The 13,747-nt window shown below is 38.3% G+C and overlaps 1 protein-coding gene across 4 annotated transcripts in view; it reads left to right on the plus strand.

Annotated features, from left to right (window-relative positions):
• PREX2 (phosphatidylinositol-3,4,5-trisphosphate dependent Rac exchange factor 2) overlaps window positions 1-13,747 on the plus strand; it is a 299,369-nt gene that overhangs the window by 79,057 nt on the left and 206,565 nt on the right. For all 4 annotated transcript variants that reach the window (XM_053558919.1, XM_053558921.1, XM_053558920.1 and 1 more), the window contains 2 exons: window positions 4,831-4,932; window positions 8,092-8,253. In XM_053558919.1, the coding sequence (XP_053414894.1) occupies window positions 4,831-4,932; window positions 8,092-8,253 (264 nt within the window). The remainder of the gene's footprint in view (window positions 1-4,830; window positions 4,933-8,091; window positions 8,254-13,747) is intronic.

Here is a 13,747-nt window from a genome sequence, read left to right on the forward strand (position 1 = left end):
TTTATCATCAGAAAATGCCCCTCTTTATCCCTATTAAAGTCTATTTTTCCTAGCCATGATAGCTCTCTTACTGTTTGTATATTACATCTTTTTCCATTATTTTAATTACAAACTCTTTATGGTCCTTGAAATGTATTTGGTAGAAAGCATATTCTTTGTTCTTAATTTTTTCAATGCAGTCTGACAATCTCTGCCTTTGATTGGAGTGTTTAGTTTGTTTACCTCTAATATAATTATGATACAGTTGTGTTTACATGCACCATTTTACATTTTTTCTTCTTCTTTTTTTAAATCCTCTGCTCCTCTTTTATTGCCTACTTTTGTGTTAAAAAGTATTTGTAATGTACTATTTTAGTTTATCTGTTGTTTTTTTAAACTATATATATATTTAAGGGTTTTTTTTTTTTTGGTGTGTGATTGGTCTAGGAACCATCATATGCCTGTTAACTTATCAATTCCATATTAGGTTAATACTGACTTAAACCAATGAAATAAGGGGAAATTTTGCCACAATATTTTCTGGGTGGAAATGAGAAATGTTCCATTTTATCTCTCCTCTATTGTGCTATTATTACCTTATATATTACATCCTATATGTTAAGAACTTCATAACACCGTATTACAATTATTACCTTCTGCATTTTTCTACAGATTTTTGTATTTACTTACATATCTGCCATTTCTGGTGCTTTTATTTTTTTTCCTGTGTATTTGACTCTGATGTTAGGATTTTCAGCCTGAATCACTTCCCGTTAGTCCTTCTTGTAAGTTATTTCTACTGACAGTGACTTCCAGTCTCAGTCTGTGTTTATCTGGAAATGTCTTCATTTTGGTTTCCTTTTTGAAGGGTAGTTTTGGTGTATATAGAACTCCTGCCTGATAGATTTTGTTTTCCCTCAGTGCTTTGAATTTGTCATTCAACTACCCTATGGCTTCCATTGTGTGGTCTGATGGGAAGCCACCTGCTATGATTGTATTATTGTTACAACTGACATGACAGGTCATTTTGCTCTTTTTTGCTGCCTCCAAGATTTCTCTTTGTCTTTCAATAATTCAATGGTGCTATCTTTTTTTTTTGTAGAGACAGAGTCTCACTTTATGGCCCTTGATAGAGTGCCGTGGCTTCACACAGCTCACAGCAACCTCCAACTTCTGGGCTTAAGTGATTCCCTTGCCTCAGCCTCCCGAGTAGCTGGGACTACAGGCGCCCACCACAACGCCCGGCTATTTTTTGGTTGAAGTTTGGCCGGGGCCGGGTTTGAACCCGCCACCCTCAGTATATGGGGCCGGCGCCCTACCGACTGAGCCACAGGCACTGCCCCAATGGTGCTATCTTTATCTGTGGATATAAGGTCCTTTTCTTACTTATAGTTGAGCTTTTTGAACCTATAGATTCATTTTTTCTTCAGATTTGGGAAGGTTTTAGCTATTACTTAAAAATATGTATAACTGACCCTTTAGTTCACTTCCTTAGTGACTTCCCTTCCTGGTGTTGGTAAGCTTCATGTCTCCCCTTGATTCCCGAGGCATTTTTCATTTCTCCACAGTCTTTCCTTTCTTCTCTGTTCTTCAGATCGGATGGTTTCTGCTTATTTTTTATCAACTCAACTGATTATTTTTTCTTCCATCTCACATCTACTCTTTAGCCTGGCTAGTAAATTATTTTATGTTATGTTTATTGGATTTGATTTTATAGTTTCTAACTTTCTGTTGACATTTTCTATTTGTTTACTCAGTATTAGCATATTGTCCTTTAAGTTTTTTTTAACAGGATTTTAACATTCTTTGAACATATTTAAAATAGCTATTTGGAGTCTGCATTTGCAAATCCAACATCTGGGTACACTCAGAGTTGGTTTATATTGACTGGGTATGAGTTGCATTTTCCTGTTCCTTTGCATATCTCATATTTCTCATTGAAAACTAGACATGCGTGTATTGTAGCAACTCTGGATTCTGATATTTCCCCCCCTATGTTTGGTCATCATTTTTTTATTTGTTCTGTTTTGTTTTTAGTATCTTTCCTTGACTTAATTTATGAACCTGTCTCACTTATATGTGCTGATAATGACATGTCTGCTCAGTTTTAAGTTTTTATAATTTAGCTAGGATTTTAGGAATCAGTCCTGTGAGTGCTTGACTTAGTGGTCAGTGACTTGGCAGAAGTGGTCAGACGTGGTCACCTACCTTGTCCATAGATCTGCCTGTGAGTGTGGTCAGGGCACATTCAAGGGCAGGCCGTTTTCAAGTCAGGTCTGGTTTTCTCTTCTCATGGATCGCTTTTAGGTCTTCACTGCATATGCACAAAGATAAATGTAGAGTTTCTTTAAGCCCCCTGTAGCTCTCCAGGTTATTCTATTACAATTTTGGCTACTTTACCAGTTTGATATTTGCTCCAGGAAGGATGGCAATCTCAGACTAGAATTGTGGGCATTCCCTATTTTTTCTTATGGAATATGCTAATTTCATTGATAGCAGCACCAGTGTGGGATTTTTGTCCTCTGTAGCCTCCTGTAGACCTCTCTGGCAGCAGGTTTTCAGGCCCCGTGATACTATAATTGTGCTACCATGAAAGTGCCTCCAACTGGAATAAGTTGGAGAGGGCAGGGGACAAAGGGGGTGGGAGAAGCCTGGGCAAGAATTCCAGAGACTCTCCTTGTTTTTACCTGAAGTTTAGCAGTTTTTTAATGGATAAACATTTCTCAATTTGTTGTTTGACATTAGTTGATTTCCAGAGCCTTGAAATTGTTGTTTTTGGCATTTCCCCCCTCAGTATTACAGTTGTTTAGGGGTAAGGGCATTTACTAATCTCTTCTTCTGCCATGACTAGAAGAAGCCCTTATCCTGATGAAGTTTTAAGGCTCTTTGTAAAGGGGGAGAACTCTGTGATTTTATCTAATGCATTCTGTTCCCAGCAGGTTTGACTTGGGGTCTAGTTTTCCTTGTGAATTATGTGAAGTCACACTGAAAAAGTCCCAAGTCAGTTTTAGATGGTCTTAAAGAATAGTCTGGTTGATAGAACATGGTTTGTATCGTTCTTGCCCTGGTGCTGACCACACAGTTTCTGGATGGCTTTAGGATATTCATTCTATCTCTGGTATCATTTTCCTTATTCATAAGATGTGAATAATAATTACCGTTTGACAAGCATATAGGAATTTACAGGTTTTGGGTGACGTGATGATTCTATTATCTTTTTGGGTTACCTCAGTAAGTTTTTATGATCAGTGAAATCTTTGGGAGCTTGTTTAGGGAGCATATTCTTTATGTATGCCTTCTTTATGTATATGCTTTATTTATATATAAGGAGAGAGCTGGCTCTCGTAAGCCAGCCTGAAGTGGAGACCAGCACCTGCTCTTTTGAAGAGAGTTCACGTTCTGAGCAGTGCTAGTGGACCAGGAAGTAACTGGCTGGACTAGCCTGTCAGGAGTTCTCTTAGGGCACTTTAGCCTGGAGGTAGGTAAGGGGATGCTAACTCACGCTGGACACTGATATATCACTGGAAACAAATATAATGAGATGTAGGTAGTTGTGTTTTGAGGATTTTTCTGGGAAAAATACCTTCCACAGTTTGAAAGACTATTTTGATAACCTGATTGCAGTAGGGAATGAAACCCCCGAAGAACATGCTTATGTCAGAACATGTGTTTGCTGCTCTACCTTCTAAGGTGTCTGAGTGAAGTTACATTCATGGCTCTGGTTTAGCTGACTGGGATAAACAAAGTAAGTTGCTGAGGACAGTAAAGGATTGTTTTGCCACCACTGGTTTTCTTTCTGCATCCTCCTTGCCCAACATTCAGCCATTTGAGGCGGCCTCTTCTCGCTGCATTAGGAATTTATTACATACTTCTTCTCTGCCTATCATTCTCCTAGGCATGGTACAAACAAAGCTTTGGCAAGTTTCAAGTATGTTTCTTGGCATTATTTATCAGAGTCAGTTTCTCTTGACCACCACTTTATGTTCAGTGGAAGCTGCTTCAGTTTCACCTTAACTCTGGTTGCTTATTTTGAGAATTCTCCGTTCATCTCTTTGGACAAGACTTCCTCTGACACTGGGTGGCCAGGATCTTTGGTAAAGTATGATAGCAAAAAGTGACTTAAAGACCATCTGGTTAAACTGTGCCAGTTTTACAAAGAGGAAAAGTAGAATTCTGAAGTCAGTCCAAAGTTGTATCACTAGTCAATGGCTGAGTCAGAGTTAGAACCAAATTGGTTTTATGCCTACTTTTCTGCTTTTTTTTTTTTGGAGACAGAGTCTCACTTTGTCACTGTCAGTAGAGTGCTGAGGTGTCACAGCTCACAGCAATCTCAAACTCTTGGGCTTAAGTGATTCTCTTGCCTCAGCCTCCCGTGTAGCTGGAACTACAGGGGCCTGATACAACGCCCAGCTATTTTTTTTTGTTATTGTAGTTGTCATTGTTGTTTGGCAGGCCCGGGCTGGATTCAAACCGCCAGCTCCCGTGTATGTGGCTGACACCCTAGCCGCTGAGCTACGGGTGCCGAGCCTATGTCTACATTTCTACAACACAGTGTACCCTTTCTTTATAAGCAAACTCTATCCATCCATCCATCCATATCGCTATCACTTTCTGACTTCTGTCTTTTTTCTCAGACTACATAGGTAGAAGAATATACGTGGGTTAATTTTTAAGATACAGATTCAAAACACATTTTGGGTTGTATCCTAAGTGTTTCTCTCTCTGTAAATGTTATTTGTGACTGAATGTACCCTTCTTAGAGAGAGAAGATCTATAAAGATATAAGCTTTAAAGAATGTTTCACCACCTAAGATTTAAAAATGTAATTAACAATAATTATTTTCACCCCAGAACTGCATGCTGCTTGGAGGACGGAAGAATACAGACGTTCCCTTGGAAGGGTATTTAGTAACCCCAATACAAAGAATATGCAAGTACCCTCTCATTTTGAAGGTATGTTATATCCTACCTCACTGTAGCCTTTTCCTTATACCTGCATGTTTTGCTGGTGATCTTTTTACATTTTTTTCCTTTTGAAAAGTATGACATTCTTAAGGGCCGACCATAATTATTAGGAAAAAAGTGGCTATTTTGCCACAAATTGATTTATAGTGCAGGAAACAAATTTTCAGCAGAAAAGCTACTAAAAGAGGCTTCTAGAAGACATACTTGTTTAAGTTCCGTTTAGAGGAAATGCGTTAGTGTCAAGATAGATCCCATAAAGTTCATTATGACCAGTTTTACACGGCACATCATACGGCTCATTCTTTGTAATAAGTCCACTGGTGGTATGGTTTTTGATTTCCTCAAACCTGGGTGACTTTGTGATACTAATGAAGTTAGGGTCCAAATTACATAATTTCAGAGCCTGGGTTTTAAAGAATTACAGTTAGGGAATGGTGTGGGTCACATGGAATGTAGAATGAGATTGCTAAGAAGACGTGGCCTGCAGAAGATAGACAGGCCAGGCTCATGATTCTGGGCCTGCTGCCTCATTATGGTAACCAGTATTTTTATTATGAAAACGATTGTAATGTACTCACTACTGTCTGTACTGCAGGGGTTTCTGAGTGGGTCAGGATAGCAAATTTTGAAACCACCTCTTTTGGAACCATAACATCAGGCAGTTTGGGGTTATGAGTAAGCATGTGAGCTCCGAGTTCAAATTCTAAGTATTCTACTTACTCGCTGTGTGACTGGGGCATGTCGTCCAAACTCTTAGAGCTTTGCTTCTTCATTTAAACACAGAGATAATGATGGTGATGATTATATAATATTATATACCCCTAGGAACGTGTATATGTGGGTGTATGTGTGACTACACATCTATGTGCATATATGTGATTACCTAATAAGGATTAATTTAATTATATGTAAATCATTTAATTTAATATATTCTTCATAAATGTGAGCCATTACTATTCTTACCTAGTTGATTCTGATTGATTTTAACATATTCATTATCCCTTGGTATCCAAATTTTTAAAAATACTCAGAAATGCTATGGGCTGGTATTTTTCTTGATTTGCTTTTTAAGAAATAAGGGTTATGAGTTTTGATAAAAATGCATTTTTTAATTACAACTTTGCCAATTACATAAATTAAGTATTTGTGTAAAATTTGTTTTAGAAGGGTTGTTTCTCATTCACAAAAACAAGTCTGGAGTTGCTTGGTTAAGCCGTAAGGAGCCGTAGAGAGAGGCCAACACAGGGGTCTCCAGTTCTGCAGAACTTTGACACAGTCTTTGGAGGGTAGGGAGCACCGGTACAAATGTGCCTCCTGTCATTCTGAGAATCCCTATGTACCTCTGGCTTCGTGCCTCACACTGCCTGTGTATTCAGAACTGCACTTTTTCCTGATCCTGATTTGAAATCCCGGGGGATTATTTGGTTCTAAGAATACACAGGGATGCGGATATTAAGAATATGTCATGACACAGTGGTGGTTCCAAGTCACTTTGCAATTAGGGATGACCTCAGCTATTTGAACTGACCTTGCAGAAGATAGCATTGTGGACACATCCTTGCTTAGCAAGAAAGATGTCAGTCCCTTCCAGCAGGGGAGAGATGATATTCTTTCCCCTTTTTTGGAAGATACAGCTTCACAAACAAACATGGAAAAACCATTTGCTCATGTAGGCCCCGTATTGGGGTTAATGTTGATGTCTGTCTTTGTGTACTACCGGTTGGAAAATTGTACTGGGATTCTCTTTGATTTGGGGTGACTTTATTTATTCGGAGAAAAATATAATAATAAATGGATTGGGCTATAGTGTTTGAAAAACAGATGCATTGGTGTTATTTGTGGAACTTGAAGTTATTGAGTTGGCCAATCAACACAGGGCTCATAGCAGGTAACTGCTAGCTGATGGCTGTCTCTCTCCCTGTGTTATGCAGATTCATGTCTCAACTCCACAGGTACCCTGTGGGCACAATTCTATAAGGCGCAAATCAAGGCCTACCGACTGACTTGACTACATCACACAATTCACAGAGACTTCTGCCCTTCAGAATCTCTGAGAAGCCTGCTTTTCTCTTCCATGGATTTGTGACTCAGTGTAACTCTTTAAACCTAATCTTGGGGGTGATGTAACGTGCGTTCTCCTGCTGATCACTCTGCCGACAGTATGACCATATCAAATGTGGGGTCAGAGTTTATGGCGGAACTCTTAACAATAAGAGGACAGAACTCAGAGGAGTAAAACAACTGCAGATTTTTCCATTACACGTGGAGAATTTTGAAAATTCTTTTCAAGAGTTGCCTCAGAATTGCTGTGATTGTGTTAGTGACATGGTGATGGCAACTGTAGTAGAGAAACAAATGACTAATTAAAAAGCAATGTGGTCACAACTGTCTAGACAGTGGGTGAAGATGTTTCATTTGGTGTTTCTAAACAACATTGAAAAGACCTTTTAATATGTTTAAAAGATTAAAGATTATTCTAGTTTTGATGGTTAAAAAAAAAAAAAAAACTCCTAAACACCAAAAAAAAAGGTATTAAACGATAGGTTATGGCAGTTCATTCATCACAAAGAAAGAACCTGAGTGGGGAAAAAGCGTAAATTGCTCCTTTAATGAGGGAATATTGCAGAATGTATAAATTATTTTGCTGGGGTATATAAAATGTTATTTAAAGATTTTGCTGTTTTATAATGTGTTTTTATAGTTTCCCAAGAGATGTTAAAAAATAAGGCATTCAAATTATTTTTGAAATTATGAGATGTATTCATTTGAAGATTATTTTTCTGTGAAAGATTGAAAAAAATGAGTTCCATATAAAGATGCTTCTGTTTGAGCAAAAGTCAAACTTATAAAAAAATTATATGCTCCTGGTGAAACGTTTGCCAATTTGAAAGGAGAAACTCAACTTAATTTTTAAAAACAAAATAAGTTTGAGGGAAAAATTAAAGTGACTGCAAAATGTGCATTGGGGTAAAACTCGTTCATTGATTTGACCTTTTGGTTTTGATCTTAATCTTAGAGGAGTTGGTGATGTTGCTTATTTAAGTGGCTCTCACGATCTTTGCAGTTTTCATTTCCTGGTCAGTCTGAACCTGCTGTACTAGAAAGTTGAAGATCAAAGGGTGATTTGTTTTTTTTGCATATAAACAGGAGTTGCTGAAGCGGACTCCACGGAAACACAGTGACTACATGGCAGTGATGGAAGCCCTCCAAGCCATGAAAGCTGTCTGTTCCAACATAAACGAGGCCAAGAGGCAGATGGAGAAGTTAGAAGTTTTAGAGGAATGGCAGTCTCACATTGAAGGCTGGGAGGTACATGCACTTTGCTCAAGAATCAGGCTTAAACTAGTTTTATGTAGCATGCTATGTGTAGAATTCTTGGTATTAGATGGAACCATGGATGCTCAGTTTTTCTAGATATTGCTAGAGGACTGTAATTAATTCTGAGAAGTGCTAACTTTGAATAGTATTTTAAAATATTTTATTTACTTATTTGTTCATTCATTTGGTTATTTATTTATGGAGACATGGTCTCACTCTGTCGTCCTGGCTGGAGTGCAGTGGCATGATCATAGCTCACTGTAACCTTGATCTGCTGGACTCCAGCAATCTTCCCACCTCAGTTTCCCTAGGAGCTGGGACTATAGGTGTGTGTCACCACACCTGGCTAATTTAAATTTTTTTGTAGAGACAGGATCTTGCTTTCTTGCCCAAACTGGTCTTAATTTGGTGTGCAGTGATCTTGGCCTCCTGAAGCACTGGAATTACAGGTATCAGCCATAGCACCTGCCCTTAAAATAACTTCCTGGTGGCAGCTCTTTGGCTTCTAGGGGTCCTCAAACTGTGGCCCGTGGGCCACGTGAGGCAGTGCGATTGTATTTGTTCCCGTTTTGTTTTTTTACTTGAAAATAAGATATGTGCAGTGTGCATAAGAATTTGTTCATAGTTGTTTTTTTTTAAACTATAGTCCGGCCCTCCAACGGTCTGAGGGACAGTGAACTGGCCCCCTGTTTAAAAAGTTTGAGGATGCCTAGAACTTTTCCCTGGGAGGTCTGCGATGGAGCCAGTAGTTTTGTGTGGGCCATAGGCTTTGGCATTTCAGCATTTGTACATCGAGATGATCCTTTTTTCTGCTTTACCTTTGGTCAATAAGTACATAGCCTGAATCCTTGGGAAGCAAAGATGGGGAATAAGGTTTATTATGTGTACTTTCAGATTCTAAATTAGGTGTTTGATGTCGAACTCCATTTTAAGCCCACCTAACCTAAGTTTTGATGTCTTCTTTTCTAGACTGAAGGAGCTTGTTACCATCTAGTTTTTAAGGTCCATTCAAGATGAAAAATGCTAGGATTTCTCCAGTCATTAAGGAAAAATTTTTTTTTTTTTTTTTGTTTTCTGCTTCGGTAACTTTGAATCTCAGTTATGTCATGGGGTTGGAGTTCTGTATTACTTTACTTCCATACAAAGAATAAAATAAAATCCTGTCTTTAAATTTCCTCAATTTCAATGAGTTTGAGCTTTGGACTGGGTTAAATTTTTTCTTGCTTTTATAAAGGAAGCAGCGAAGGTAATTTTTAAACGTGTAAAGAAGGTTGAAAATGCTCCCAAGCCTAATACCATATAACAGAAAAGCAAGTGGATTGCTTTCCTCTTTAAGGCTCTAGGGTTGAATTGGTTTCTTGTCTTCAATGTTAGTTTTCATTTGGACTTAAAATTTATATCCACCCAGATAGGCAAAGAAACCTCAGACATTGACCTTAAGGAATTCTCCAGTTTGTCCACTTTCTGCTGTGAATCTTCATGCTTACTTGGATGTGACTTAGCTTTCTTTTTGTTTGTATTCTTCCATTTCAAGTGTCTGGGTGACCTCCATTCGGTATGAACACTACCTCTTTCAATCAGTTAAAATGGTTGTGTGTTTTACAGTTGATTCATGATGATAATTCCTTTCCTGGGGAGCTGTTGTCCTGCTGGGATGAGAAAAATGGACTAAAGTTTGCTTTTGCAGTTCCCTTGTCACTCAAACACTGGAAGAAAAACCAAACTTTGTTTTAAATTGTAGGATTTGTCAGTGAAATCTGCCAGGACTTTTACTAAAACAAAACCTTCAGGAAGTTTTTGGTGTCCTCGGGAAATGGACTCTGTCCTAATTTTGTTTCATCCTGGTATACATCCTAAAATGGAGTCTAATGCAAAAATGAGAGATTCTTTAAAAATGATTCATGCCATTTGTACACTATGCACCAGTCACTGGAAAGGAGAATATATAGGGCTGTAGGAGGCCTCATGTCGCCCTCAGCAGAGTGTCCCTTTACTTCACCGGCTTTGGTGGTTTTACAACACTCTGAGTGAAAGAGAAAAACGAGGCATTGAAACAGGAATTCTGTGGTGTATTTAGGGAGATCAGATAGGAATAGACTTCGGTGGGCACAGGGGAAATAATAAGAAAGTTGGGTTCCAAGAAATGTGGCAACATGAATTCGACTTGAGTAGCATTTGACAATGATTGTGAAAGACACAGCTGGGTTTGGGAGTTTGCGGGCTGTAGGAGAGTGCCGCACCTTGGAGCAAGGACCAGCCAACAGGTTGGCATCTTGTAATAAGACCTTGATTGCCCATCCAGGTCCACAACATCAGAAAAGGGAGAATTGTCAGTATTCAGGTGTGGTCTTTTCTGGCAAGTTTAGGAGAAAGTGTTAGCCTCAGAGGACTCCATAGGGACACAGACTCATAGAGACTGAATTGAGGCTGTGGGAGGGGGTGGGAATAGTTTAGTTTTCTTTGAATTGCTTACAGAGATCACTGCTCAGCCTGCAGACAGCCTCATGCGTATATGCAGTGGCACCGGCAGAGTGAGGACAGGGCCCAATTCAGATGCAGGGTGATGTAGGGTGACGTGACAGTTATAGAACACAGAGTTCCTGGAAGAGTTTTCCAGGTGAGGAGCCTCGTGCTCATGGTGGTAAACAGCTCCTCTCCAGCACCTTCCACAAGTTCCCAGAGATGGTCCAGGACCACCTTAGAGAGGACATGCTTGCTAAAGTGTCTAAACTTGCTTTGACTGGGATGCAAGTCTGATGCACCATGAATTTGCACTATTTCCATTTCAGGTGGATTGTGACTTTACATACACGACTAAATTATCTACAGTCTTATTTCCTCTGTAGTCAAATGAAGCCATCTTTTTTACCATAAAATCTCGCCAATAAATTGCCTATCGAGCCTTTTGTGCTACTAAATTATTTACATTTCTGTATGTTGAATTTAGGCAAACACAGCAATCGAAATTTATTGAATGCAAATCATTTGACAGTGAGAAAAACATGCTTTTGAGCAGAGGTGGACGGTAACCCCTTTTTGAGATAATACAGCACCCCTCTCCTGTATATAGGGTATATTATTGCAGAGTTGAAAATTAGATCATATTTTAAAGCTTTGAGAAATTCTCAATTGTCTGATATATGCACCTATCTGCTGAAGGTATTATATTATTTAAGGTGATATGGTTCCAAGTGATAGAAATTAAGAGAAAATTTAATTTAAAAGATATTGGGTGGCTCATAGAATGAACAGAAAAGCTGTAGTATCAGACTTGAAAAGAGCTTGCAGAGAGCTGGAACTGTTTGGCAGTCTCATCAGCACCCGAGTTACAGTGAAGAGGCTCTAATAGTTTTTTCCATCTTGATATTACTACACTCAAGATTCAAGGTCAAAATCCAAGGTTCCACCAATCTTGCTGGGGTAAATTTGCTAAGGAAAGGGCAGTGGTCCTTGACTGCCAGTCATTTAATCCCCTTTTTGGAGAAATACTGATCTTCCAGTGTTTGCATTATAGTCTTGGTGAGTCTCCAAAGTTTGCTGAGTATTATTATAATCCCCATGACACAGATTTAAAAGAAATGATGGCTATTTAACTTACCCAAGTTCTTTAATTGACAGCTGGCAAAATTTAGGTTTGAAAATAGGCAGGCTGCCATCTAAGCTTCTATTCCTTACAGTGTGATGTTATATCCAGGGTGATAAAAATTTCACAAATTCTTTGGATTAAGTTTGTTTTCCTGGTTGTCCTTTAAATGTAAGATGATCGTACTATAGATAATAGGTTTCCATCTGCATTTATGTGATAACTGCCACCCCAGAAGATCTATAGCTTGTGTTTTAATTGTTTATTTTTGAAGTTAGGCCTTTTATTACTGTAATTTATTATACTCAGTCATTTATCTTATGCCACATTCAGGACATCCCACAAGATAGTCTAATGAAGGTAATCATAGGGAAATGATTAATGTGCCTTGGAACAGAAGTTTATTAGCTTGTTTACTCAGAGTCAGTGATTCATTTCATAGAACAGGGCCGTTCTGAGACTAAGCCTGGGAGTATTGATAAGCATTACTTCCTTTAGTAATTCAGCTTTCAGTCCTTGACATGCCTGTTTAGAATTGATTTTTCAAATCTAGAAAAAAGTATCTCAGTAAAAGATGAAAGGAGGAATTATTAACCTCCGAAGGTGTTGGGGAAAATGTGATTCAAGATAATTATTGTGTTTTACAAAAGCAAAGAAAACAATTGATCTTTGACGATTTTGATCAGCTTTTTACATGGAGAACACTACAAGACTACTTTAAAATCACCTCTTGTCAGAGTTGGAATATTTGCTCTGACATTTGACTGAGTTTGTTCTGACAGTGCATTGACTTCAAGTCACGTTTCTTGTTATTTCATGGATGTGAGCCTTGCAGATACTGGAGGTGGGACGGTTTCTTTTTGTCTTCAGTACTATCTGATTTGGTATACACAAATTTGTCTACGGTCTTGAGATAGAATTGATTTATAGATGATTCTTGATATTTGAGGATAGGTGGTTCTTGGAAAGAGACCACTGAAAGTAAAACCACTTTAAAAGAGGAACAACGTTTCATATGAAGGGAGAGAGGGAAAGTTCGATAGGACTTTATCTTGGTAAAATGAAAATTTATATTATTAGTTTGTCTTATCTGACATATAGCAGAATTCAGTGTATAATATTAGTTAATCATTTGAATCTGACAAAGAGTAAATTAAATGCTGAGTCTGGTGTTTTGGGGGGAGGTCATTCATTTTATGTTAAAATTATATGATGGTTGATTTTATAGTATTTTTAAAAGATTCTTTGGTAAGAACACTCAAATGCTTCATCTATTTCTTAAGATACTTTTTTGATATAAAAACTGTCCTCTTATGAAGCACCCGTCTCATCATTTTTATTAAGTTTCTTTTCCACTGGGAATAGGACTGGTTCTGTTAGATATTCATCTGCCGATGCAGTGGAGAAGTTACAAGACCTCCTGTCATCTTTCATGTTTTCCGACATAGTAGTTTCTCTCTGCAGTCAGTTTGTGTTTTTCTGATATTGACAGGCAACATTTAGTTGACAAAAATGCATGAGAAAGACCTGAGTGTTAACCAGGAGAACTGAATTTACAGTCTAATTTAATACGTTGTTAGTTAATTGATGAATAGTTCCTTATTACAATGAGGCCAACTTGCTGGAAATTTACACCAGATGAGAAAAGTTTTAGCACTTTGCCTAGGGTAGTGGTTCTCAACCTTCCTAATGCTGTGACCCTTTAATACAGTTCTTCGTGTTGTGGTGACCCCCAACCATGAAATTATTTTCATTGCTATTAGCAACAAACTGTATTAAAGGGTCTCGGCATTAGGAAGGTTGAGAACCACTGGCCTAGGGTGTTGTAGACGTGTTAAAAACTGGACTTTAGTTTCCATTTAGGTAAAGTTTTGTTGTGCTTATGTTGCTTTACTATAGGAT

The sequence above is a fragment of the Nycticebus coucang genome, chromosome 13 (genome assembly GCF_027406575.1).
Source record: "Nycticebus coucang isolate mNycCou1 chromosome 13, mNycCou1.pri, whole genome shotgun sequence".
Lineage (NCBI taxonomy): Eukaryota > Metazoa > Chordata > Mammalia > Primates > Lorisidae > Nycticebus > Nycticebus coucang.